General features: G+C 41.3%; 1 protein-coding gene across 2 annotated transcripts in view; it reads right to left on the minus strand.

Annotated features, from left to right (window-relative positions):
• Positions 1-6,172: 6,172 nt before the first annotated feature.
• The window catches only part of GAD2 (glutamate decarboxylase 2), an 88,139-nt gene continuing 68,718 nt past the window's right edge, over positions 6,173-25,593 (minus strand). For both annotated transcript variants that reach the window (XM_031652459.1, XM_009214120.4), the window contains 4 exons: positions 23,952-24,101; positions 17,053-17,160; positions 16,634-16,723; positions 6,173-8,872 (listed from right to left, as the gene is read on the minus strand). In XM_031652459.1, coding sequence (XP_031508319.1) covers positions 8,699-8,872; positions 16,634-16,723; positions 17,053-17,160; positions 23,952-24,101 — 522 coding nt within the window. In that variant the 3' untranslated portion in view covers positions 6,173-8,698. The remainder of the gene's footprint in view (positions 8,873-16,633; positions 16,724-17,052; positions 17,161-23,951; positions 24,102-25,593) is intronic.

Here is a 25,593-nt window from a genome sequence, read left to right on the forward strand (position 1 = left end):
GAAGGGAGGGTTGGACATACCACATTAAGCCCTCTTCCCATTTGGAATTACTGATAGAACAGACTCTTTAAGTCTGATAAGAATCATTTACAATCTAGTCTATCTCTGAAGCCCGCTACCTGGAGGCTTCTCCTACATGATAAAACCTTGGTCTCCACAACCCCTTCTCTTAACCCAGACATTCCTAAGTCTGTAGTCAATAACCTAACTCTTTCAACCAACTCCCAATCAGAAAATCTTTGAATCCAACTATGGCTACCTGCTTCTAGTTGTCCCACCTTTCTGAAATGAACCATTGTGCATCTTACGTGTATTGATTGATATCTTAAGTTTCCCTAAAATGTATAAAACCAAGTTGTGGCCTGACCACCTTGGACATGTTCTCAGAATCTCCTCAGGGCTGTATCTCGGGCCATTGGTCACTCGTATTTGGCTCAGAATAAATATCTTCAAATATTTTACAGAGTTTGACTCTTTTAGTCGACAAGGGTATTTCTAGCTGTCTAAGTCTGTGACTGGAAGGCATGTCTCTGCCCTCAAAGAAAAATCGAAAGACCAGATTTACAGATGGCAAACAGCTGGAGAACAATTCTAGGCAGTACAGATGCCGGGAGTGAGAGGATTACGCAGACTCAGTGTTTCAAGCACAGTATGTTTTGTTCAGGGTAAGTGAGGAAGGCTTTATGGGAAAGGTAAAATGCAGTCAGGTCTTTTAACTCGGTATTTTCTTCTTCAGAGAGATGTGGCAAATGTGAGCAGCCCCTTTAGACTCCTGGAAGGGGCCTCAGAGAGCCCAGGGCTGGAGGAAGGCCAGCAGCGTCCCTCAGTGGAGGAGAATGCCAGGTCTCAGGCGAATATTTTCACTTACTTGGTCTTTAGCTTAGTTCTACCCACCCTGTCTCTCTTCCCCTCTTGTCAAAAATTTTCTACTATCTTTCACACGCAACCATCTGCTCTGCCCATGGCAAAAAACTGCCCATTTGTGGAGCCATCCGATGGGCTCTTCCTGCCTACTGCACAGAAAAAAAAAAACAATTCACTGAGACCACAGCATTGCAGTAAAGAGTTCAATGACCAGAAGCCCGGCCAGACCATGTGGGAGACAGAGTTATTCCTCAAATCCATCCCCCTGAAAATTCAGAGGCTAGGGTTTTTCAAAGACAGTTTGGCGGGCCAGGGAGTCTGCTTCTAGGTGGGGCCACAGGATGGCTCAGCAGGGTCAGGGTCAGGGTCAGGTTCAGCGGGTTCCGGTGCAGCCATGGGTTGTCAGAAACACAAAAAGCTGAAAAGACATCTCAAAAGGCCAGTCTCAGGTTCTATAATAGTAACGTTATCTGCAGGAGTAATTGGAAGAGTTGCAAATCTTAGGACCTCCCGAACAATGGCTGGCAATCCTTTAGGTCTACACCTTAGCAGAATTCAGGGTGCTTTCATCCTGGTAACCTGGTAACCTGGTGGACTTTCATTAGCTTTACAAAGGCGATTTAGTTTTGGGGAGGGCTATTATCATTTAAACAACAAACTAAATTTCTCCCAAAGTTTGCTTGGTCCAAGCCCAGGAATGATGAAGGGCAGTTTGGAGATTACAGGCAAGATGGGGGTTAATTAGATCAAATCTCTTTTGCTGTCATAATTTTCTCACTGTTACAATTTTTGCAAAGGCAGTTTCATTTGTAGTTACTTTACCATTTAAAAGCAATTTTTAGTTTACAGTTTCCTTAGAGATCACTGGTGAAACAGTAGGTCAGGGGCTGGAAGAACAGGGAGCTGGATGAAGGGAGGGTGGGCAGGATGGGGAAGGGACATGGCGCTAGTCCCCAGAGCCTTCTCCCCTCCTCAGCCCTTCTGCTCCACGCCTTTCCTCTCTCCCAAGCCTCTCCATTTCATAGACATAGATGGTTATACCTGTGAACCACCCACATCCTCACAGTGTGTTTTTATAGCATCACTGTTTAATTTTGGGGAAATGGACCCCTCTGGTTCTCTCTAAACGTGAGCTCTGAGCTATTGATCTCTTGGTGTTTGTTCCTGTTTTGTGTCAATAATTGAAATAAATTATAATGTTATTTTTGGACCATCAAGTCCCTTAAATTATAGTGGGTGTGTGTCCATGTGCACTTTTAACTATATAGCTATATATACATACATAAAAACACACACACACACACACATATATATTCATGTATGTGTGTTTTGATAAGCAAGTTAAATTAAAAGAGTTAGACGGCTCTGACTGACCCTGTTAATGGAAAGCACATATGAAGCTTCAGACTGAGTTGTCTGAGATGGCAAACACTGAGTTAAACTGAACATCTCCTTGAGTTTAAATTTAGAGAGAGGTTTGTTCACCTAATTGGAGTAGGCAGCAGTTCTTTCAGTCAGCAAATCTGAGTGATGTTAGTTGACTCTGTTGGTAATCTACATTGGACAAGCAGAAGATGATGCCAAAGATAAAGATGACATTTCCAGCCTGGACTTGTCAGGTGGGTGCCCAGTGACCACTACCGATAGAGAGTTAGTAGTTGGGGAATTCAGAGGAGGGTGAATGTTTAAGGAGGTGACGTGAGTTGACTTACAGAACTCATCAGTACAAGCACAAGGTTTGTTGAGCACTTACTAGGTGTCAAGCACCATGCTAAGTGCTGTGCATCCATGTTACTGAATCCACACAAAAGCCTCATGAATAAGGCTGTGTTACAGGAAAGGATCCTGATCCAGACCCCAAGAGAAGATTCTTGGATCTCATGCAAGAAAGAATTCAGAGAGAGTCTATAAAGTGAAAGCAAGTTTATCAAGAAAACAGAGGAATAAAAGAATGGCTACTTCATAGACAGTTGCCCATTTTTGTGGTTATTTCTTGGTGATATGATAAACAAGGGGTGGATCATTCATGCCTCCCCTTTTTAGACCATATAGGGTAACTTCCTGACCTTGCCAAGGCATTTGTAAACAGTCACGGTGCTGGTGGAGTGTAGCAGTGAGGGCGACCAGAGGTCACTCTCATCACCATCTTGGTCTTGGTGGATTTTGGCCGGCCTCTTTACTGCCAACTGTTTTATCAGCAAGGTCATTATGACCTGTATCTTGTCTTGACCTCCTCTCTCATCCTGTTACTTAGAATGGCTTAAGCATCTGGGAATGTGGCCCAGTAGGTCTCAGCCTCATTTTCCCCAGCCCCTATTGAAGATGGAGTTGCTCTGGTTCAAAAGCCTCTGACAATTGCTGTTGTCAGAGGAAACCAGGAAACAGAGTCGGGGAAGTCGGGTGATATGCTCAGGTCTCACAGCTAGTCAGTGTGGGGCTGTGATGAGATCCCCAGTGATCCTATTCCAGAGCCTGCACTCTTAGCACCCACAAAAGATGCTCCCCAAATCATGGAGAAGTGGAAAATTCTTTCTAGGTCAAGGGAATAATGTGAACAAAGGCAGGAATGTGCAGTATCCTCTTTATCTGGCTATCTTCTACTGGTTCTCCTATAATCAATGACATTAGCTAGAAATTCAGCCTCCTCCCCTTTTTGTCCTCCTGTATCCCATCTCTGTTTAAAATCGTATCTCTTTACTCCATCGAGAATTTTACCATTAGGGGCAACTCAAGCCTGTCGGGCAACCTGGACCCGACAAAGCACATCAGGCGTATCTATTCCATCTGTTAAATTCCTCTGGTTTTCTAGCTTTTAACCTGAGCACACCACTTATCCTCTGCTCCTGAGAGCCTGGGAGCAAAGCACCTGAACACAAGACCAGAACTTGTAACTCACAGAAGTCCAGAAATAGACTCAGTACACTGGAAAATACACACAGCATATGCACAGCAGTGCATACATGGCATTGTACTGTGTGCCTGAATTGTAGGTGTCTCCACTGTCCTGAAACACGTAGCCTCACCAGATTTTCTGAGCCACAGGCCATGGACTTCGCTGTGAAATTAAGAATTGGCAAAATGTGAACAGTAGCTGGATATTTGACATTGTCATGGCAATATTGCTATACTTTTAGCTGTGATAATGGTATTAAGGACATTTTTTCTTTTAAAGGAGTCCAGGCTAGGCACTGTGGCTCACACCTGTAATCCCAGCACTTTGGAGGGCTGAGGCAGGTGGACCACCTGAGGTCAGGAGTTCGAGAACAGCTGGCCAACATGGTGAGACCCTGTCTCTACTAAAAACACACAAAAAACCAGCCAGGTGTGGTGGTGGGCACCTGTGGTCCCAGCTACTCGGGAGGCTGAGGCAGGAGAATGGCGTGAACCCAGGAGGTGGAGCTTGCAGTGAGTGGAGATTGCACCACTGCACTGCAGCCTGGGCGACAGAGCAAGACTCCATTTCAAAAAAAAAGTAAAAATTAGCTGGGCATGGTTGTGCACACCTGTAATCCCAGCTCCTTAGGAGGCTGAGGCAGGAGAATCACTTGAACCTGGGAGGCACAGGTTGCAGTGAGCCGAGATTACGCCACTGCGCTCCCATCTGGGTGACAGAGTGACACTCTGGCTCAAAAAAAATTTACTAATCTTTTAGAGGTTCATATAAAAATAATTTAGTGTTGGGGACGTCGGGGAGGGAGAAGGGTGGGGGAATGGATGAAACAAGATTCAGGCTCATAATCAGTAGATGTTGAATCTGGGTGAAGGCAACACAGGAATTTATACTATTTTCTCTACCTTTTTATGTATGTGACATTTTCCATAATAAAATATGTTTTAAAAAAATATCAGATCTGATTGAAGGAGAAATCAGAGTGGGGCAAAGATATCCTTCAGAAGCTACAGTGTGGGCACCTGCAGAAGAGCTTTTTTTTCTCCCCCACAAAAGACCCAAAGACACTTTAAGCTCCTTGGCAAGTGAAGGGCCTTTGATTCTAGCAATTTGTTGAAAATCATCTCCACTATGAGACAAAGTCAGAACAATTATCCACAGCCTGAGATGTGTCCACGTTTACACATTTATTTGGGTTTAGAGAGACAACACAGATAAAATACTTGGATCATACACAAGTTTATATTTGGTAGGAAGAACAGGTTGCCACATGTTTGTATATTTTATGTTTTTATTTTTTTCTGTCTTTAGTAATGGAGTAATGTTGGGGGAATGTCGATGTCATTCAGAAACACCAATTTGGGAACGGTAGCTTGGCACACCTAACTAATAAATACACAGTGTTTGCATTTAGCATTTGAGAACAGAAGAGCACGTGCAAAATGATACCCAGTTTGAGGTTCCTCGTCCTGCTACTATATTTACACCTGTGCCTTCTTTGTCCATATTCTGAAGATTAGCAACTACTCCAGTGCCCAGCAGAGCCAACACCTACGATTTTGGCAGCTGGTGACACTCCATAATTGGTAACGTCTGTTCTCAGAGACATAGTGGTGTTCACCTTGCATTTTGTGAAGTTGCACAATTCTCAAAGGAAGTTTCTCAGTAGGGGGCTTAGCTGAGGGCATGTTCTCTATTAGAGCCGATGTGGAGGGCATATAGTTAGCGGGGAGAGAGGAGAGAGAGAGAGAGAACAGGAACAGATGCAAATGTAGTTTTCATAATATCAAAGTTCAATACAGCTACCACACAGAAAAAGACATATCAATAATATATTGTACAAGCTTTTACAGGAACACATGTTGATTTGCAACACTGTACAGTTCAGATCTAAAGTGCACAACCCCAATCTGAGGTGACAAGACAGTATTATCAAGATAATAAAGGCAACACAGTCAGACAGAATTGATTTCCTTTTCTTTCCTCACATCCTGTGACAGTATATAAAGTCCATACCATGCATAGGTCTCAGATAAAGACATATCACACTTGTTTGTTCAAGTATTTTAAATGATAAACACAATATTGCTGTATAAATGAAAATGGCCATGCCAGTTCTGATTAAAGCTAAAACCAAACTTTTCTAAGACTTGTAAAGAATGGGCCCACATAAAGACCATGGCACTGGGAACTTGGGCTAATATTCAAAATAATCTCCCCTCTTCCCTCCCTCCCTCCCTCCCTCCCTCCCTCCATCCCTTCCTTCCTCCATTTCCTTCCTTCCTTCCTCTTTCCTTCCTTCCTCTTTCCTTCCTTCCTTCCTCTTTCCTTCCTTCCTCTTTCCTTCCTTCCTTCCCCTTTCCTTCCTTCCTTCCTTCCTTCCTCTTTCCTTCCTTCCTTCCTCTTTCCTTCCTTCCTCCCTCTTTCCTTCCTTCCTTCTGTCCTTTCTCCCTCCCTCCCTCCCTTCCTCCTTCCCTCTCTTCTGACCTGATTACACATCTCCTTTCAAGATGATTTATTAAACTACTGGGACCTACTAGGCTTTTATTTGCTTTCTTCTTTGGGCTACAGTTGGCAAGGATTTCCCTGCACAGGCCTGAGCAAGACTCTCGGCCAATTTGAAGGAGTACTGGGAAGGGGTAGGGGAGTGGGGAAGAAGAGCTATTGTTTTTGCTGGAATTGTTTTGCTGGAATTTCATACATAGGCACAAATTGTCCTTTAAAATTTTACTATCTCATTAACCTAAAAAGCAGCAGCAGCAGTTCACAATCTAGGATCTGTAACCCAAAAGATAAAGCATCCTGGAGTAGAGCAGGGTTGGTTCACTAGGGCATTGGGCCACACTGTCTTCTCCAAGAAGGACAGCAGGTTGGATCAATTAGCATCTCTGTCTCTGAAGTGGAACCTTTGGGCCTGAGGCTCCAGACAGTCGGGCAGCTATGTGCTTATTCTCAGCAGGCCAGGCAGTTTTGAGAAAGGAAAGGGATGTTTGGCCATTAGACAAAGCCTAGAATGGAAGGTTATTCCTTCATGAAATTCTGTGGCACAGAAGAGTTTACTTCTAATTGTCATAGTGAACCCATTTGCTTTCTAGACAGAAAAGGCCTAAAGCTGTGTTCATATCAAGTTATCACTGTTTTTGCATATAACCTAGGAGAAATAATGTAGGGGGAAGCTTATGAAAATTTCAGATGGCTAGATCCTATGGTTATATTATAGGGCATTTCTATATGTTATATTGTAGGGCATTTCTACCTGTTGAAGGGCAGGGTCTTCTCTCTTCCCTTGTATACCTGTAGTCTGAGTATTGAACTGCCTGGTCCATTCAGAAATGGAGAATGTTCCTAAATTTGCATTTGCAGTCTGCATATGAATCTATTGTTCTCCTATCAGCACTTGGAATCTGACGACGTGTGACCCCATAAATATCTATGGAAGCCTTTGTTAGCTCAGGTTTTTCTATCAGGTTCACAGGGAAGGAAGGATGTTTTAAAAATACTATTTTGAATTCTAAGGATCTTGTTATTTCTGCATATTCTGGTCACTCTGGATCTTGATGGGAGATGGATAAAGGAAAATCTTAAGATAATGCCTCAAAATCTAGGGTGAGAGGCTGCTCATTTCATGGATGAGAAACAATCACCCATGGAATATAAATTATTTATTTTGGGTCCCAGTGGTAGGCAGTCTGGTGGGAGAGACTTTGTGGGGAGGACCGGGGAGGGGATGGAAATGCGCAGCTGTCCTGAAGGTAAATTTCTCTTTCCTGGACAGTGGCAATATGGCGCCAGGATGATGTCATTATTGTCCCACAGAGATCTCTTCTCCCAAGGCCAACTTTAATTTTCTGGGCTCACCACATTCTGGGAGTGTGCTTCATTCCTCTTTGCTCAGGCTGATTAGGTTTTATTTTTATTTTCTCTAATTAATTCAAATGACCTAATAAAAGAATACTATTTGGAAGATGCCTCAAGAACGAGCATCAACCTTCTGTTCAAAACAGGCCGAATTGGAAAGCAGAATAGAGACAATTACCCTAATTTAATCTGAGATGAAGCTTGGCTTGTCACACTTGCAGAGTGAGTCCGCTAAGAGTAAAAAGGGTGGAAAACTTCAAGGGGAAGAGAATCTTATTGCCAATGGGATCAATTATTTTAAAGAACTTGCAGTATTCTTTTGTGTTTGTCTTGAAATACTAACTTTAGAGATGTGATAAGCCATAACATGTATAGAAAGAAGGAATAATACCTTTTAAGAATTTTGTGGGTCAGTGTTTCAAAATAACTTCGCTAAGTGTTTTACTGTGCCTCCATTAAGAGAAAGGAAAAAAAATCTGGCTTAGTTTTTATATCTGCCCCTGCAGTTTGTACAACCCATATAAAATAAAAATCTATATGTTACAAAATAGGATATCTTTTTTAATATATATATTTTCCTTTTGTAAAATTATATGTATTTAAATACATTTGAAATGTTGCTATAGGTAAATTAGAAATTTTTTTCTAATACTATGAAAAAGGCAAGAGTTTTTATTGTCAACATACATTTTATATTTACTTTATCCTTTTCACTGCACCCCAAAGAACCTTTTATGATTCAGGGGCAATTTGGCACTATTCAGTCCTACTAGTCTGAAGTGAAAATAAAGTTTGCTTTGCACACTATATTAAAATTAAGGGAAGTATTTATAACAATTTTAAGCTTTTCCTGATTGATTAGAACATAGCCTTTTGTCACTAATTCTTAGAGAGGTATTCTAAACTTAAGAAAGGACTTTTAAAAGGAGCAATGTCTTTTTTTGTTTAATTTTTAAACTCTACTCTACTTTGACACCACAATATAGAAATAGATTTACTTTGGAACAAACTACAAATACATTCACACAGTTTGTGACAACTTAATTGTCTACCTAGAGAAGTGGAACAGCTTGGTGAGCAAGGTTATTATAAATCTTGTCCAAGACGTTCTATTTCTTCAATCAGGAAGTCAATGTCTTGGTGAGTTGCTGCAGGGTTTGAGATGACCATGCGGAAGAAATTGACCTTGTCTCCCAAGGGTTGGTAGCTGACCATTGTTGTTCCATACTCCATCATTCTGGCCTTAATCACTGGAGCCACCTGTGGGACAGACCATATCAGCATGGTGACTTTCTCCTGGGACTCTCCCCTGAGTCAAAGAACCCAACAGCAAGCAGTGTCTTTAGTTTTTAGCTCAACAGTCAGAACCTTACTTGTTTTCTCTTGAAAGAGTTACCTCCAAGTTTTCTTGGGATCAGAGAACTAGAACAGTTTAACACATTCAAGATCCTGCAGGTGATAAGAGGAATAAGTGATAGACTATCAGGTGCCTGTCACCTTGTCCTTGACTTTCCAGTTAGTGTTTTGGGAGGACGAGATGAATCTAGTATTGGCCACAGGCTAAATGGGTTAGCAAGACTTTTGGGGGTGTTTTCCCACCACAGTAAATTTAAAAACATTGGAAATAAAACAGTTCAGAGGATTGTTACCAAAATGTAAGTTTCAGTATCAGGTGATATATGAAAATAAGCAGACTTTTGGCAACTTTCTTGAAACCCTAGAGCTTTCTAGTTTCTTTTCGTTCTCTTTTTGCAGTGCCTCACTTTGTAAGATATATTGAAAGATAATCCTTAATAATGATAATGAATTAGCTGGGACAAAAAGCTGAACCCACAAGGACTTAACATATGTTGCATATCACAGACAGGATAGCATACCACAGACAAGATTATACTCTATTTATGTCAGATTGTTGATTATAGCCTCAGATAGTTCTCTATTGTGTATGAAATTAAGTTTAAACTCTAGTTCAGTTCAGAGACCTTTCATCATCCATTTCTGAGGCCTCATCTTCCACCGTTCACCAAAATGAATCTTCAACTCTGACAAGACTCCTTTATTAAATATCCCTTGAATTTACTATATGTATTTGTGTCCCTTTACACTTGTCATCAGTGTTACTATGTCATACTTGTTCTCTGTGCTTAGAATCCATCCCTTTTCTCTTCTGGTTCATATCCTACACACACTTCAAGATTCCACCACAGTCCTAGAACTGCTATGAAGCCTTTCCTGACTTCTAGTGTCCATCAGTAGCTCTCTTCCTTTAAGCTGTAAACATATGATCCATGATCCTTCCCCATAGATTCTGACTATATGCTAATTTCCTACTATCCTCTTACTTCTGAGCAAATACATTTTCTTTCTCTACCTCAACTGTCAGGTCCTGGAGGGCAAACACAGCGTCTTCTACTCTGTTTGTTGTTGTTGTTTACCAGCACAGTGCTTGGTACGTGTTGGGGGAGTCCTAAATTCTTATTGCTATAAAGAGTAGCATAATAGAAACAGCTATCTAGGAAGAGGCAAAAACTTAAATCATGTCTAACCGTACATACAATCTATCCACATATATTTATCACTGGAGTTTGTAAATATATAATATCTGATCTTCATTGCTGCAAATGGTAGATAGACATCAGAGAAACTTTTAGACTTATTTGAGTTTCATGTGGTCAGAAACTCAGCTCAAAATGGAGACCATGCCTTCTATCATAGCTGGATTTATCTTAAATGGACAGTTCAATTCAACTGGAATGCTGTTATGAACATCTGACTTATAAATATCAACTCTTAATTAATCATTGGTTTGTAATGAAGTTTTCGTCTTCAAAGTATCCAATGCATAAAATCAGCAACGTTCCCATTGGGTCCAATCATTTGTTAGTTACCAAAGACAAAGTCAACAGATAGACTTCACCTTCACTTCTCATTCCGAACCTAATTTCCTTATCTAAAAACGAATGTGGATGATGATTCCAGCATTGAGATCTTCTGACTCTAGGTTGAGTTCTTATATCCCTTCCCACCCCTTGTTCCATGGGGAGGAATGTTTCTCTTGGACTGATCCTTCTTTCACCTAAAGCATTAAGAATGTATGCAGAGCACTGGGCACATCCCAGGGAATAAATAAGAAGAATTTAAATATCTCAAGTCTGGGATTAACTTCTGAAAATAGATCTACTAGAATATTCCAGCCAAAGGGGCATGAAATTTATCCTTTGTGTTGTGAGGCATGTCAACTCAATATGGTTCCTGCGAAGATAAATCTCAAATTAGAAAAGGAATTCCAAATCCACTTGGCTGCAGGAATCTAAGGACAAGTCACATAACTATTCCTTAGTTTCATTTGTGTAATAAATCATGCTTGCTCTTTAGAAGTGATAAAATAATGACAGAGCTTTACTAAGTGAATTAAAGTCTCATTTAGTTTTCATGGGCAATCCAAGCAACGGTACAGAAGAATGGCACTAATTATTAAGGACAATCATCTCTAGCTTTTCAGATGAATGCGAATCAAAGGTTAAAAGATTAATGCTAACAGCCACAAGCAAACAGATTTTGGCATAAAGTAAGATTGAATCCCCTCAGTTCCTGAAGCAAGCTGAATTGGCAGAAATCACAGCTGTCTAAACACATATGACTTTTGGTTGCTTCCAGAAAATGTGGATGAACTAAAATTAGCTGGAACATGAACTTCTACTTCGTGGTATATTCACTCATTGCAAGTGAAGAAGGAAAATAAGATTCGGACTATTCTGATGAATATATGTGATCTGTGAGGCCAAAATAGACATTCCTGTATCAACTAAGATGGGTCCAGGGTTCAGGGCCTGGCTGGGGGGCAAATTACTAAATTCCTAATGATTGAAATTCCCTAACAATAGGTGCTATGAGACCCCCTCCTCACCCTGATTTACTACCCAGACCACCATAACTCTGACTGCACAGAAGACTGACCTTACACACATTCTTTCGTGGTAAGCAACGGCAGACCTTAAGCCAGCTTGAGCAGCTTATAGACGTGGTGCACAAGCTGTGTTTACGTCCTACAGTTCACCTTTTGACATAAAGAGTCAAATTCTACCTCATTTTAACACTAAAACCCTGCCCTGAAGTGAACATGGGATGTATGCTACATATATGTTTACTTATTCTGCATGTGCTCAGCTCCCCCCATAAATATGGATACCTTTTCCCCAAAACCTACTGAATATGTCTGACTCTACTGTGTGATACAGGCCCTGTGAGGCATAAAACCCAACCTGCCCTTCCCCTCTTGGAAGAGAGGGCACCTTCCGCACATGCTGCAGGCTGTCTCTTCCTGGTTTGCAAACTGGTATCACCAATAAAGCTCTCCTTTCTACTATTTAGCCATCCCGGTGGTCTTTTGGATGAAATACATAGAGATTTCACTTATTTCTAGGCTTTTGTATTTTTTGGTTGTATTCTTAGTTTTCCTAAACGAAGAACGCGAGTTGAGAAAGAGTGGTTGCACGTTGAAGAATTCACTAAAGGTGTAGTCAACAAGAGCTCTTTGGGGCTGCCTTAAGAATTTTAGGGTGTTGTCTTCTCTCTTATGCCGTTAGCTTTTTTAGTCCTTTAGAAAGCAGTAACTAGGGGACTCTTCCATAATTGGAATCCACATTTGTCTCTTTCAAAGAGGGTGCATAGTAAAGCATCATGAAATAAACTTAAAAGATATCACAGAAATGTATTTTTCACGATGTCTTAGAAAACTTTTTTGTTTTTACATTTTGGAAGACTGCAAGAAATTTTTGAAAAATGTAAAAGCAGAATAATTAAATGAGAAATTCTAAACTATTGGCTAGGCTTGGTGACTCATGCCTGTAATCCCAGCACTTTGGGAGGCTAAGGTGAGTGGATCACTTGAGGTCAGGCTTTTGAGACCAGCCTGGCCAACATGGTAAAACCCTGTCCCAACCCCGTCCTGACCAAAAAATATGAAAATTAGCTGGGTGTGGTGGTGTGCGCCTGTGATCCCAGCTACTGAGGTGGGAGAATCTCTTGAACCTGAGAGATGGAGTTTGCAGTGAGCCCAGATGGCACCACTGTACTCCAGCCTGGGCAACAGAGTGAGACCCTGTCTTAAAAACAAAACAAAAAAATTCTAAAATACTAAAATTTCACCAATTAAATCCTCTATTGCACGTAATAACACAGACTTTCAAAGAGTCTGTGTTAAATATAAGGCCAGGCTGCTTCCTTACAAATTTAGTATTAAATCCACTGCTAACCTTTTAAAAGTCCACCAATCAGTGTAGGACTATAAAAGCTGACAGAACCAGATAGTGATCAACAATAACAAAAATTAAAATAAGAAGATGAAGAACCAGAAACACAAGAAGTTATCAATAGACCAGCCCTTTTGATTCTTGTTTGGTAAACATTGGCACAGCCTACTTGCGTCCCTCCCTGTGTCTAAAGCATGTGTGCGGTGTCACATCCCCATAATGCTCCAAGCATTCATCGTCTACACTGCCTCAGCGACACAGCGCCATCTGCAAGATCATAGTCCTGACAGGGCAGGAAGCACACTGACTGGATTCTCGTGTTTACCACCCCCATGAAGGTATGACTGTACTTGCTTTATTAATAACTTCTGTTATCCAGATATTTGTCCCCAAACTAGTGCACTCTGGAAAAAGGCTTACGAGCCACTGTTAGGTTTCCTAAATGTTGTTTCCCTTCCTTATTCTGGAATATGCCTAAGGTATTCGCTATAGACGGAATTTTTCTGTCCTCCCAAAATTTATACGTTGAAATCCTAACCCCACAATGTGATGATATTAGGAGGTGGGGCCTCTGGTAGGTGATTAGGTCAGGAAGGCACAGTCTTAGAGGCCCCAGAGAACTACCATGTGAGGATACAGGGAGGAAAAGGCCATTGATGAACCAGGAAGTAGGGGTTCCACCCAACACGGAATCTACAGGGACCTTGATCTTGGACTTCCCAGCCTCTAGAACAGTGCAAAATAAATTTCTGTGTTTATAAGCTACCCAGTCTATATTAGTCTGTTTTTGCAGCCCAACCAGACTAAGATACAATTTTAGCCTAACAAATGATTTTTGAGTTCCTACTGTGCACTACAGCTATGAATCAGGCAAGATGGTACAAAGAGTAATTCTCTGCCTTGTCTTGTCCAGAATTTAACTTTGTTCTTTTGGTTCCCATAAACTGCACAGGAAACTCCACATTTCCCCCATTTTGGGTCTATATCGGCATGGACCAAGAGAACTCTGCAGTGATCTCCATCATGTTCTATATCTGTGCTATCCCATAAAACAGCCATTGGTCACAAGTTGAGCAACTGAAATGTGGCTAGTGCGATTGAAGAACCATATTTTTAGTTGAATTTGAATTTAATTTTAATTGATTTAAATTTAAATATGAATAGCCACATGTGGCTATTACTACCATACTGGACAACAGATTATTTCACCTCAGTTCTTTTCCCTGTGGAACTGTGTGTGTGTGTGTGTGTGTGCGCATGCGCATGTGTATGAATATTTTACTGGTTCCTGGACATTATACTTTAAGGGCGTCACACTTAATAAAGAACTTTCCAGAAAGTCTGAAAAAAATCATTGGCATAGATGAACAAAAGTTAAACTTGGTATTCATGTGGTTCTATTTTCGTTTCCAAATCTGAATTGCTGAATTATCTTGATTACAATGATAAAAATGGAGAAAAGTCAGGAGAATTCATTTTGCAATCCCCGGAGATTTTCGTATTTGAATTGTCAACAGTATAAAAACAGTTTACTAATATTCCAATTGCCATCTCCAGGAAACAATCTCCATCCCCATTCCTCATTACAGCTCATACGAGGTGCTGAAACCTAGGGGGCATTTAAAGAGTGATATATAAACAGGAGAGTCTCCGAGTTGATTTTTATTCAGAAAATGATGAAAAAAATGTTTTTATTCTGTGCTCCCATCTTGTTCCATCCCTCAGCCCAGTGATACTAGGCTGATTCAACAAATGAAATCAGCCAAACTAGTCTGTGGATTCTCTTTCTGGTCAGTCAGTTCAATAAGGAAGTGAAAGGCAAAAAGAATGGAGGCATCTAATTTCTAACTAACTGGTTAAATAAGTCATTGTTAAGAAATTTTACATTATGAAGGTATACCATAAAAATTCCAGGAAAAATATGAATTTTTTCCTCTTAAATGACAGCAGACACCTGCACCCCCATTCTCGTTGTTATTGCCTGCACCAATCATCTTATCCAATGCGGCCTCTACTCATTCCCTCCCACCTTGTGAGCTTGATTTCCCGGAATGAACCAACTTCACTAAATCATCAAACACAACCACACCCCCTTCCACCTCAGACACATGCGCCATGGATCCTGGTTCTAGAAGCTTTCTTCCATTTTTTCCTCTAGATCAGGGGTTCTCTAGCTGAACTGCACATTGGAATCATCTGGATAACTTTCAGTCATTCTCAGGCCCATCCAAGCACAATCTGATTACATTTTCAGGGTGAGACCTGGTCACTAGTGTCTTTTATAAAGTTTCTGGATGATTCTAATGTATGACCAGGATTGCGAATCACTACTCTAATTAGGAGGCTTGGTTTAAAGACCTCAGCCAAGTGGAAGTTTTCTCCTGATGAGAGTTTGATCCTGGGTTGCTTAAGGGCAGATGTTAACATGTAAAAGCTTCAGTGAAGGTTTCATATATACACAAAATCCTCTTCTTCATTTTACATAGAAGGAACTAAAGTGTTCCCAAAGGTCAATGAGGCAGCCCAAACTCCTGAGCAGTGAGGGGACAGCCTGCAGGGCTTTTGGCAGTGACTGGAGGAGGTTCCCTCTTTTATGATAAATGAAAAGAACCCCCAAACCAACCAAATCAACTCTGAGATCTAAGTCTACACAACCATCCCTAGTTTCGCATGGTGACAGGTCCTGCATATTCGCTTCGATGTGCATTGCAAGTCATATTTCATCCGTGTATAAGTGCTAGGAGCAGGAGAGGATGAAAGATAAAGGGTGTCTTACTGACCACAGTACAATTTAAAGCTCAAGCCCTCAGACTTTCTGTGAGATTTTGGGAGTTACATTTTCTCCCTGTGTGTCAGTTTCTCCATCAGCAAGATGGGTGGACAGTCCTTCCCATGTCAGGTTGCTCTGAGGCTTTAAGTGACCTGACACCTGATATTGAGCTGGGACACAATACACACTGAAAACCGTGGCTGTTATTATTGCTCTTTGCCCTCCTACCTTCTGGGGGTCATCACAGCTCTAAGGACACCTCCAGGGTAGCCTTGATCTTGGCAGCTCAAGAGGGTCAGCAGCAGCATTGTTTGCTAACCATTTCTGGTACCCGAAGTCTCTTTTGTGCTTGTAACTGAGCACCAGTTTCACTTGGAACAGCAATGAACTTCAGCAATGTCCTCGCTGCTTTGTGAATGCCAGCAAAGCTTATTGCCTGATTACTTCTTTTAGGACATCATAAACTCACTCTCAGAAAACAAGCAAATAGAGTTGTTAAAAGTCTGCATAGGTTGGGCACAGTGGCTCACGCCGGTAATCTCAGCACTTTGGGAGGCCAAGGCGGGCAGATCACCTGAGGTCAGGAGTTCGAGACTAGCCTGGCCAACATATTGAAACCCCGTCTCTACTAAAAAGACAAAAATTAGCTGGGCGTGGTGGCGGGTGCCTGTATTCCCAGCTACTCAGGAGGCTGAGGCAAGAGAATTGCTTGAACCCAGGAGCTGGAGGATGCAGTGAGCTGAGATCACGCCACTGCATTGCAACCTGGGAGACAGAGAGAGACTCCATCTTAAAAAAAAAAAAGAAAAAGAAAAATAGAAAAAAAAAGTCTGCATACATCAGGTTCTATATGTCCTGGCTCTGTGGGAGTCCACAGATGGGAATGGGCCCATGCACCCAGGTGGGCTCTCTCCTAAGGCCACAGGCATACGTCATAAAGAAGACGTGCACATGAAAGGCTCAATACACGCATGTATCAGAGGAGCTTGGAGCACTGACCTTTGAGAGGCGACTCATTCTCTCTTCATTGTCTTCCAGAGTACGCAAGCTCGGAGGAATGTACCAGAAGCAGACATTTGTGTGCTGAGGCTACAAAGGGGAAAGGAACATTCATATTTGGCCCAGGCTGGCAATTTTGAAAATTCTACGAACATTTCAAATCGATGTATTCAGCAGGTTCAAAACACAATTCCCACTTTTCAATCAGGAATTGCCATTGGAGGGCATGATTTCGACAAAGTTCTATGGACTATTTGGTGAGTTTGGTCTTTATTCCAGCTCAGAATAGCTACCCCGTCATCCACTGCTCCCCTCTGTGACAGTCCCACTTACCTGGACAGCACATCATTTACATCATATCAGTGATGAGGGTTGGAATTGACTAAACTTTCTGGGATTGTAGAAATCCAAATACATACCTTCCCATCAAACACCATCTCATATCCTTCTCGGTTTTTTATGATGTTGTATAAATACTCTGCCAACTCCAAACATTTATCAACATGTGCTTCAAACCCGGTAGTCCCCTAGGTAAGAGAAGGACACAGCTCATTAGGCAGGCTAAGAGTGCGGAGGAAGTGATTTCCCTGGAGACTGATGGTCATCCTGCCGCCTCCATCTCAGCCTCGTCTGGCACTTTCCCGACACAGGGCTGTTTCCACAGGCTTTTTCAGTGCTGTTTTCTCTTTAATGCTCTCCCCGTCAGGTGCTTTTGTTCCCCTTCATTACTGCTTTCTACACGGGACTCCTTTTCTTCCAGAGCCTCCATTCCCCAGGCAATTAGTTTGACTACTCAAGGGGAAAATGTGCCTCTGCTATTCACAGGAGTAATCATGGAAGTCATTAATAACAGGAGGGCTGGACTACTCTCTTCCTGCAGAGAAAAAGCATCACTGGAGACCCTCCAGAATGCCTGCTTAGTCCCCCTCCAATGTGTACATTTTCCATTCCCAGAGCCCATCTTTGTCTGCCAGTGTACCTGATACGGAACAAATTGGGTAGGTACTCATTGAATTCTTTGAACGAATGGATGCAGGAATTTTAGGGAGTACCCAGATGCTTTGTTAGCCGGTCAAGCTCTGTAGAGTTCTCCTTTGGGGGCAGATAAATGACTCATGTGTCTGTGATGAGTGAACATTATCACTGAGTTCTTTTAGTTTCTGGCTCTGGAAGCCCTGGATCCAGACTTAGGAAAACCAACACAACAGTCTTGGACTGGAGCTGTTTTAACTGACATCGGGACACACAAGAGAGTTACTTTTCAAAATAGCTTTCCTCTTATTTCCTTGGGTGTTTACTGGGTGCTGATGGAGAAATCTTAGAGAAAAAGCCAATGCTCATCTCAGAAGCACTTTGAACCTGCCTACCAGTAACTTCTCCAGCAGGGAACCTAGAGAAAGCAATTGTAATGGAGATGAGATGGGCCCACTTGCCTGTTTCATAGAAGATCACATCATCTCAGCTAAGGGCGCCCAACAGAGCCCAGAGACTTGTGATGTATGAAGCAGGTTTAAGAACAAGCTGCCCTGGAGAAATCAAATGGGTTCAGAAATTCACTTATTTGGAGACTGCTGCCCCGGCTGATCGGCTCAAGGAGGTTGATGGGTTCCTGATGCCTCCCCAGGAAGGGCTTGGGCTCACGCCTGATGCTTGGCCAGCACCCATACCAGGAGCTCTGTGCGTCTGTCAGTGCTAAGGAGATTATAATTGGTTTGGAATGACTTGACAGTTTGGGTTCACTTGGGATGGACTGTAAGTAGAAGGGAGGGAAGCTGATTGCTATTCTCCAACCTGGATCCTTTGGACCGTCTGGAGTTGGGTTTAAACTTTTGCATATCTGATCTTGGATATGGCATGACCAGTCTGACTCTGACCCTGTCCTGCTGAATGGCATTGGCTAATCTCTCTGATCAGATGGGAATGATGATGCCTCTCTGATTTCCCATGAAGAAGAGTTTGCCCTGCAACAGCAATGGGATTACTAAAGACCAGAGTGTGAGACCTCTGGTTCCCCTGGTCTGGGACCTTGCTATGGGGATGATGGGGGTCGTGTGATTGCCCCATTAGTTGGGGGCTAAAGACATACATGGGGAGTGACACGGAAAACTCTAGTGTGCCCTGGGTGCCTCCCGTTCATATTGAATATTTATGGGATTAAGATCCACATTTTATTTTCAAGGTTTTAGAGGCTTTTGAGAGATTCTTCAAAATTCTTTCATTCATTAAATACTTTCATCCATTAAATCACATGCCACGCAGCTCTTACTGTGAGAATGACAGAAGCACATGTCAAACTTTATCAGGGATCACGTCCCCTTAGCCTGAACCCCTGTGCAGGATGCTGAAGGCTCGGACAGGCACTCCTAAGTGAAAGGCTGGACCCCAGTGTCAAGATTCCGCTGGGGGAGTTTCTGGAGAAAGACGGTTTTATTTAGCTCCTCCTGACTCACACGTGTAGAACTAGTTGAGATTGACCTGGCTGCAACACATACTCCATGAGGGCACAGGTTTATGTTTCTTTTGTTCACTGTTAAATCCTCCACATTCTGAGCAGTGCTGAGCGCATATTAGGTGCTCAATATATATTTGTTGAATGAATAAGTGAATAACTTTGAAGCCTTTTACAAAGTATGTTCTGAGGAATGATCTATATCAGAACCGAATTATTTGTGTTAAAAATGTAGATTCTTAAGCCCCACCTCAGACTCCCAAACCAGAATTTTAGGAAGATGAACAATGTTTATGTGATCTTCTTCAGCAATCTCACCATCCAAGTATTCAGCTGCTGCCTCCATGTGGTCTTGGGGAGTGGGTCATGATCATTCTCTGCTTCCTGAAACACTTTTATAAACATTCTCAGGCCCCAGAGACAGTGCTTTTGAAATAACTACTGAATCCCTTGCTGTTATCTCAATTTTTGCTGCTCCCACCCTAGTTCAGGCTCTGTTACTTCTCACCTGGAACGTAGCTCCCAAGTTGCCCTTCAGTCAATTAGACTCTCCCTTACTCTCATAATACGCACTGAACTCCTGCTCAACCACTCCTTGGAATGGCCTTCTCACAGCACTGCTGGGTGAAATCCTACTTTTTCTACCTATCCTGTTCAAGTCCCATCTCAAAGGCCATCTCTTTGCAATTCATCTCGATTCTTAAACTAGGAATGAGCTCTCCATCCTTTAAATTCCCCAGATGTATCTGGATTTCTTTTGTGATCAGTCCTAATCTGTCTTTTATGATGGATTTCTGTGCATTTGTCTTATCCTGTCTGGAAAATGAGAGCCTCTTTATTCCGTTCAGTATTAGACACGATAATAGATGCTGAATATCTACTTGTTAAAATAAATTTCATTTTAGACAGAAAGTAAACATTCTGTCATTTTTGGCAAAGGATGCCAGATGTCCATTTCCCTTTAATAAGTTTTTTCCTGGTGTTTTTTTTCCTCCAGCCATTTGCCAGTCCCTCTTTTTCCACATTTTTAATTAGCAAAGCTAATCATAAAAAACCCAAGGAAAACTGCTGATTTGTATGACTATATACAAACACAGAGATTTGCTATGAAACCTTGGTTGTTATAAATGAAGCCATTCCTGCAGGCCTAAAAAGGGAAAGTAGGAGAATTGCTTGAACCCGGGAGATGGAGGCGGCAGTGAGCTGAGATTGCACCACTGCATTCCAGCCTGGGCAACAGAGCGAGACTCCATCTCAAAAAAAAAAAAAAAAAAAAAAAAAGTGTTGGGGAGATGTAATTTTAAGTTTATTTACTTACTTTTGTCGGCTACTGAGTTTTAGCCACTGTAGGAATCTGTCAACATTGGGAAGTAATCATTAGGTCCTAGGATTATTTAATAAAATGAAGACAAAATGAAAGGCTGACTCCGTAAGAAGAGAGTCGAGAGTAGGCACTGGGCCTCTGCTGATGATAAACATCCATATCTTAACCAGCTAGTATGCCTCTTAGCATCCTAAATCAGGGGTCTTATTTTTTGCATAAATTTGTTCTAATCAAGTTAATTTGGACTTAATATGATGGCTGTCATCAGTGCATTTAGCTCCATTAGTCATTAGCAGATTAGTTCAAATAATAATAATTTATACTTAGGCTATTTTTCATGGGGTTTTTCTTAGGAGAAAATGTGGAAAACACCGAATTCTCCAGGCAGGTCTGATCACAGAGGGCTTACTGAATTAATGCTATGTTCTTCCTCCTCCTCCTCCTTACTCTTATCCAGATTGTTTCCTCATTCCTGTGGGGAGGCAAGATTCAACATCATAGCCAACTCTTTCATGGCTCTTGTTGCGGGAAAAGGATGACTTCTTCCTTGGCCGGCATGGCTAGAGGGAGAGCTTTGATGTGAGAGTACAATTATCCTCACCTTTTATCTAGATTGTAGAACTAAGCTTATTACTTTAATAATGATTATCATTTCATTTTTCAAAAAAAAAAACACAAAGGTTTAGATTGAAAACAAAGTGTAAGTTTTTGCCACTTAGATGTCTAGATATTTGAGGTATTTCCACAAAGAAGTAAAAGAGTAAGTAATGCAGTGGCTGTGATTTCCTCTTTTTATCCCCTTCCCCAGTGACTTCATGGGGCCCTTCCCTTTATTTCCGGCTTCATCTGGTCCTGCTGTTCGATTCACACTTGATACCCTCCATGTTATTTTTCTAAGAACCTGAGCTGCCCCTGCTGGAGAGGAGGCTTCAGATGGAAAGGGAGCAGCAGAATCTGATGAACCGTGACAGAAACATTTTTGTGTAAATATTGCTGATGATCATTATCTTAATAAAAACACCACAGGGGAAAAAAGACACAAAGAATGATCCTTGAAGTAAGAGGGAACATGGCACAATATTCAGAAATCAAGGTTTTCTCAGCTTGCTACCTGATATTTACATTAATCATTTTGTAATCCCCACCAATCAATGAAATGAAAGACCTGCTCATTTTAAAGCAGCTTGGAGGTACATCAATACTTTACATTCTTGATTGCTTTGGGTTTTTCTTCCAAATGAAAGTGTCATTGCTAGCAGAATGAGTCTCCCATTGGGTGGCGGGGACCAGGTACCTGTCGTTGTTGGGCTGTCAAGTTTCAAAAGAGGAAGGGGGCCCATCACTCCACCATTACCGGGCAACACTGTGGAGCTTCACTTCATGTAAAGCTCCTGATATTTAGCTTCTTGTAGCTGCCTGATATTTAGCAACATGTAAAAAACGTTCTGCTGGAGTAAACACCATTAAGCAGGCTTCCCTGAAGGACGTACAGTCCAGCCATCCCTGGAAACCACCCAAGAGTTACTTCTTCATTAAGCAAGACCATCTTTCTGTTTAAACTGCACCTTTTTGCCAGAATGGACTTAAAGGAGATTCCATAAAATACTTGTGGATTGCATTGCTTCACTCAAAAACTCCCTCTTTTTCTTGTTAAGAACCCCATCATCTAAGCTGCTTAAAGTAATTTAGGTTACTTTAAAAAAATTATAAACAAAAGCACAAGGAATTCATTGCCGTGGACAAGGTTCCTACCTTTTTACACAGACTTGCAGAAGATCCCATTCACTGGTCTTACCCTGGTACACTTCACTCCTGCTGACCAAGTTATTGGCATTTTCTTATGGGACTGAGCATGTTACTTCTTTAAGTAGGCTATTTACACACCGGAGAGCCAAATGTAGATCCTCTCCACCAAACATAAAGGACCTCATGGTATCCCAGCTTTCCCTTGTGAACACCATTAGAATAAAAATGGAGTCACGAATGTTAAGAAAACCCTGATAGACAGAGCCAGAGGAAACCATGAAGAGAGGGTTCTCATGCCTTGTATACCGGAAAACAAAAACTGTCACAGAAGACTGCAAAAATTACAACCTTGCTCAAAGGTCACCACAACCTTACACACACAAAAATACTTCTGCAAAGACATCGGCCTAGCAATTGCCTATCCAGCCTCGGACTGCATCACCCTTGTTATTGATCTTTGTAGCCAAGGATATTTATCTCAAAACAATTACGTACTCTTCCACATTTCTTCCTTTACAAAGTTTTGTCTTCCTTTACCTCCTTTGAATTTGCATACAGTTTACTATGGCGTATGTATTCCCATTGTAATGCTTTATTTCCAAATCAACATCTTTTCCTTTAGAGAGACTCTGTTATTAAGGTTGACATCTTTAATTGCTCCCTTTCTCACTTTCTTATGTCAGGTTTCCTCGAATCCTCTTTTTGCATTTGAGCTTCTACAGTATATACAGCTAGCTCTGTCTATTTATCTCCTGCAGGAGATAAATGAAGCTGGCTGGGCAGGCACTAATTTGTGACCTTTAAGTTAAGAATCTGGTCAAAATTAAAAATAAAATCTTTGACCTATCCAGCCTGCTTACATTTAAACATAAACGTAGGCTCCTGGAAGGCTACAATTAGGTCCAAGCAAGTCCTGCACACTGTTAGTTAGTGAGTTTTCCTTGCTGAAAAAAGGAGGGATCACTACAGTTAAATTCAGAGGGACACACAGAACCTACATAAAAGGAGGTGAGTAGGTATTTCGGGAGATGAGGGGGAAAAAAGCTTTGTAACTAGAGGTTATCCCTTGAAATGTCAAAAAATAAGCTATCATGGTGGGCTTTTTACTTTTTCTTTTTTGTTCTCCAAACCTATGCTTTCAGATCGCATTCACCTACCCAGGTGATCAATCACTGGGTAAAAACCACGTTAGCAGACAAAAACCAACAACAATAACAATAAACACCTGTTAAAATTCAAGGTGTTCTGCTATATAAAGCAAAATGGATTTGTTTTCTAGATGAGTGAGCATTTGAATCAATTTGGCTAGAAAAGAAACAAACAATGGTTTTGATTATATTTTTCCTCATGTTGAATGAAGGTATATAGATGTTAAGTTTAAAGAAAGCAAGGTCGGGCGCGGTGGCTCACGCTTGTAATCCCAGCACTCTGGGAGGCCGAGGCAGGCGGATCATGACGTCAGGAGATCAAGACCATCCTGGCTAACACGGTGAAACCCCATCTCTACTAAAAAATACGAAAAAAATATTAGCCAGGCATGGTGGCAGGCGCCTGTAGTCCTAGCTACTAGGGAGGCTGAGGCAGGAGAATGATGTGAACTCGGGAGGTGGAGCTCACAGTGAACCGAGATCGCACCACTGCACTCCAGCCTGGGTGACAGAGTGAGAGACTCCTCTCAAAAAAAAAAAAAGAGAAAGGAAATCTTGGGTAAGGAATTTCAATTTGGAAATTACTTTTTTGATATTTCATAATAGCGGTGACCAGATTAGTTGTCATTTAGCTGGTCCATACACACTCACCTTTGCCCTCCACATCAGCCATAGTTTGAAAACATCAACGTGGCGTCCACACTGTAAGGCCTTATCTCCAGTGTCATAGGACAGGTCATAATGTTTATCTTGCTGAAAGAGGTAGGAGGCATGCATTTGGTTGCAATTCTGCATCAATCCCTACAAGAGAGAAGAGAAAACTTAGGAAATTCTACTGACAACTCATTAGATTTATATTGGTAAAAATTAATAAGAAAAAAATAAAAGTAAGAGACATTGCATATCTTAGAGAAAGAAAACAAAACGAAAAAAGAATTCTGGACAGGAGTGTCTAGGTTGTTGTAATGGTCAACTCTGTGGGACAATGGCTCAGGGTCAAATGTCATGGAGGTTAGCAAGGACACGTTTACACTTTTACTCTCCCTTTTAAGAGAAGGCATTTGTAAAAATCAACTGATAAATAAAAATCATAATCAGAGCACACATTTATATTTAAATGTTCTCTTTCTTTGGGAGAACATCCTACTATTCTGGTTTCGTTGTGATTAAAATATTTTGGAAACTCTTTGGTTTTGTGAAATATTATTGGTGTGGTTCTTCTAGTATTTCCATCCATATCTAGTTCAAGTACTTTATCATTTAGCTCTTAGGGAGTTTGAGCTGCCTTTGGAAATCATGACTTTTAAGACAGCTCATTGCTATCATGTTTATATGCTGAAATCTACAAAAAAAAAAAAAAAAAAAAAAAAAGCCACACACACACATTGCAATTTTGAGATGAATTTAAATAACCAATCTTTCAAATGTCATGTTCCTCTCTCAAGAACGGTCAGAGCTTCAGTGCTGCGTTCGCATGCTCAATTCCTTGAGACAGTTAAGTGGAAAGTCTCATGGTCAATGGCCATTCATTTGTCCTAGCACTGTAACCTTACTATGGAAATGGGCGGCAAAGTGATTGAATTATTCCATAGAATAGTGACTGAATCATGTTTTCCGACTAAAATAGTATCGCCAGTCTCTTCACTAAAAACCCCGTGTTTCAATTTGTCACGAACCACTGGATGCCTCTGACTATTTTGTTCTCTTCTAATTGTGATTTCACAAAAGCTTTGGCATTTGGTTTTGTTTCTTTTGTGATTCATGACAAAAGAAGACAAGACTAAAGTGTGATCACTTAGTTGAAGTTAGAAGTGAGAACACTTCTGAAAACTGTCCACACTAAAACACAATGCAATGCAATTACAGTTTTAATTTGGTTTTGAAAGACGGAGTGTTGAAATGGTAGACGACAGAACTGGACTCTACCTTGTAGTTTAGGCTTCACATATATTGGAATCCATTCATTATTTTTCAGAATAAGAAAAATTAAATACGATGCATTTGTATTAGATCAGTAGAAATATACTGAACTCGAAAAAGAAAATTCACTTGAAGACCAATAACGTGAAAATTTGCAACACTTGCTTTTATTTGGTTTCATGGTCACAGAAACTTTGTACCATTATTCCTCTGGCCATGCACGCTCACACACTGGCGCCATCAATACTAAGGAAGACCACTTCAGGGAGTGTGGAATGCTGAAAGGATCAGACCTACTCCTACTGTGATAGAAAAAAATAACTCAAAAACACGTGAGCCCTAAAAAAGCTGGACGGCCGGGCATGGTGGCTCA

Source organism: Papio anubis, chromosome 11, assembly GCF_008728515.1.
Source record: "Papio anubis isolate 15944 chromosome 11, Panubis1.0, whole genome shotgun sequence".
Lineage (NCBI taxonomy): Eukaryota > Metazoa > Chordata > Mammalia > Primates > Cercopithecidae > Papio > Papio anubis.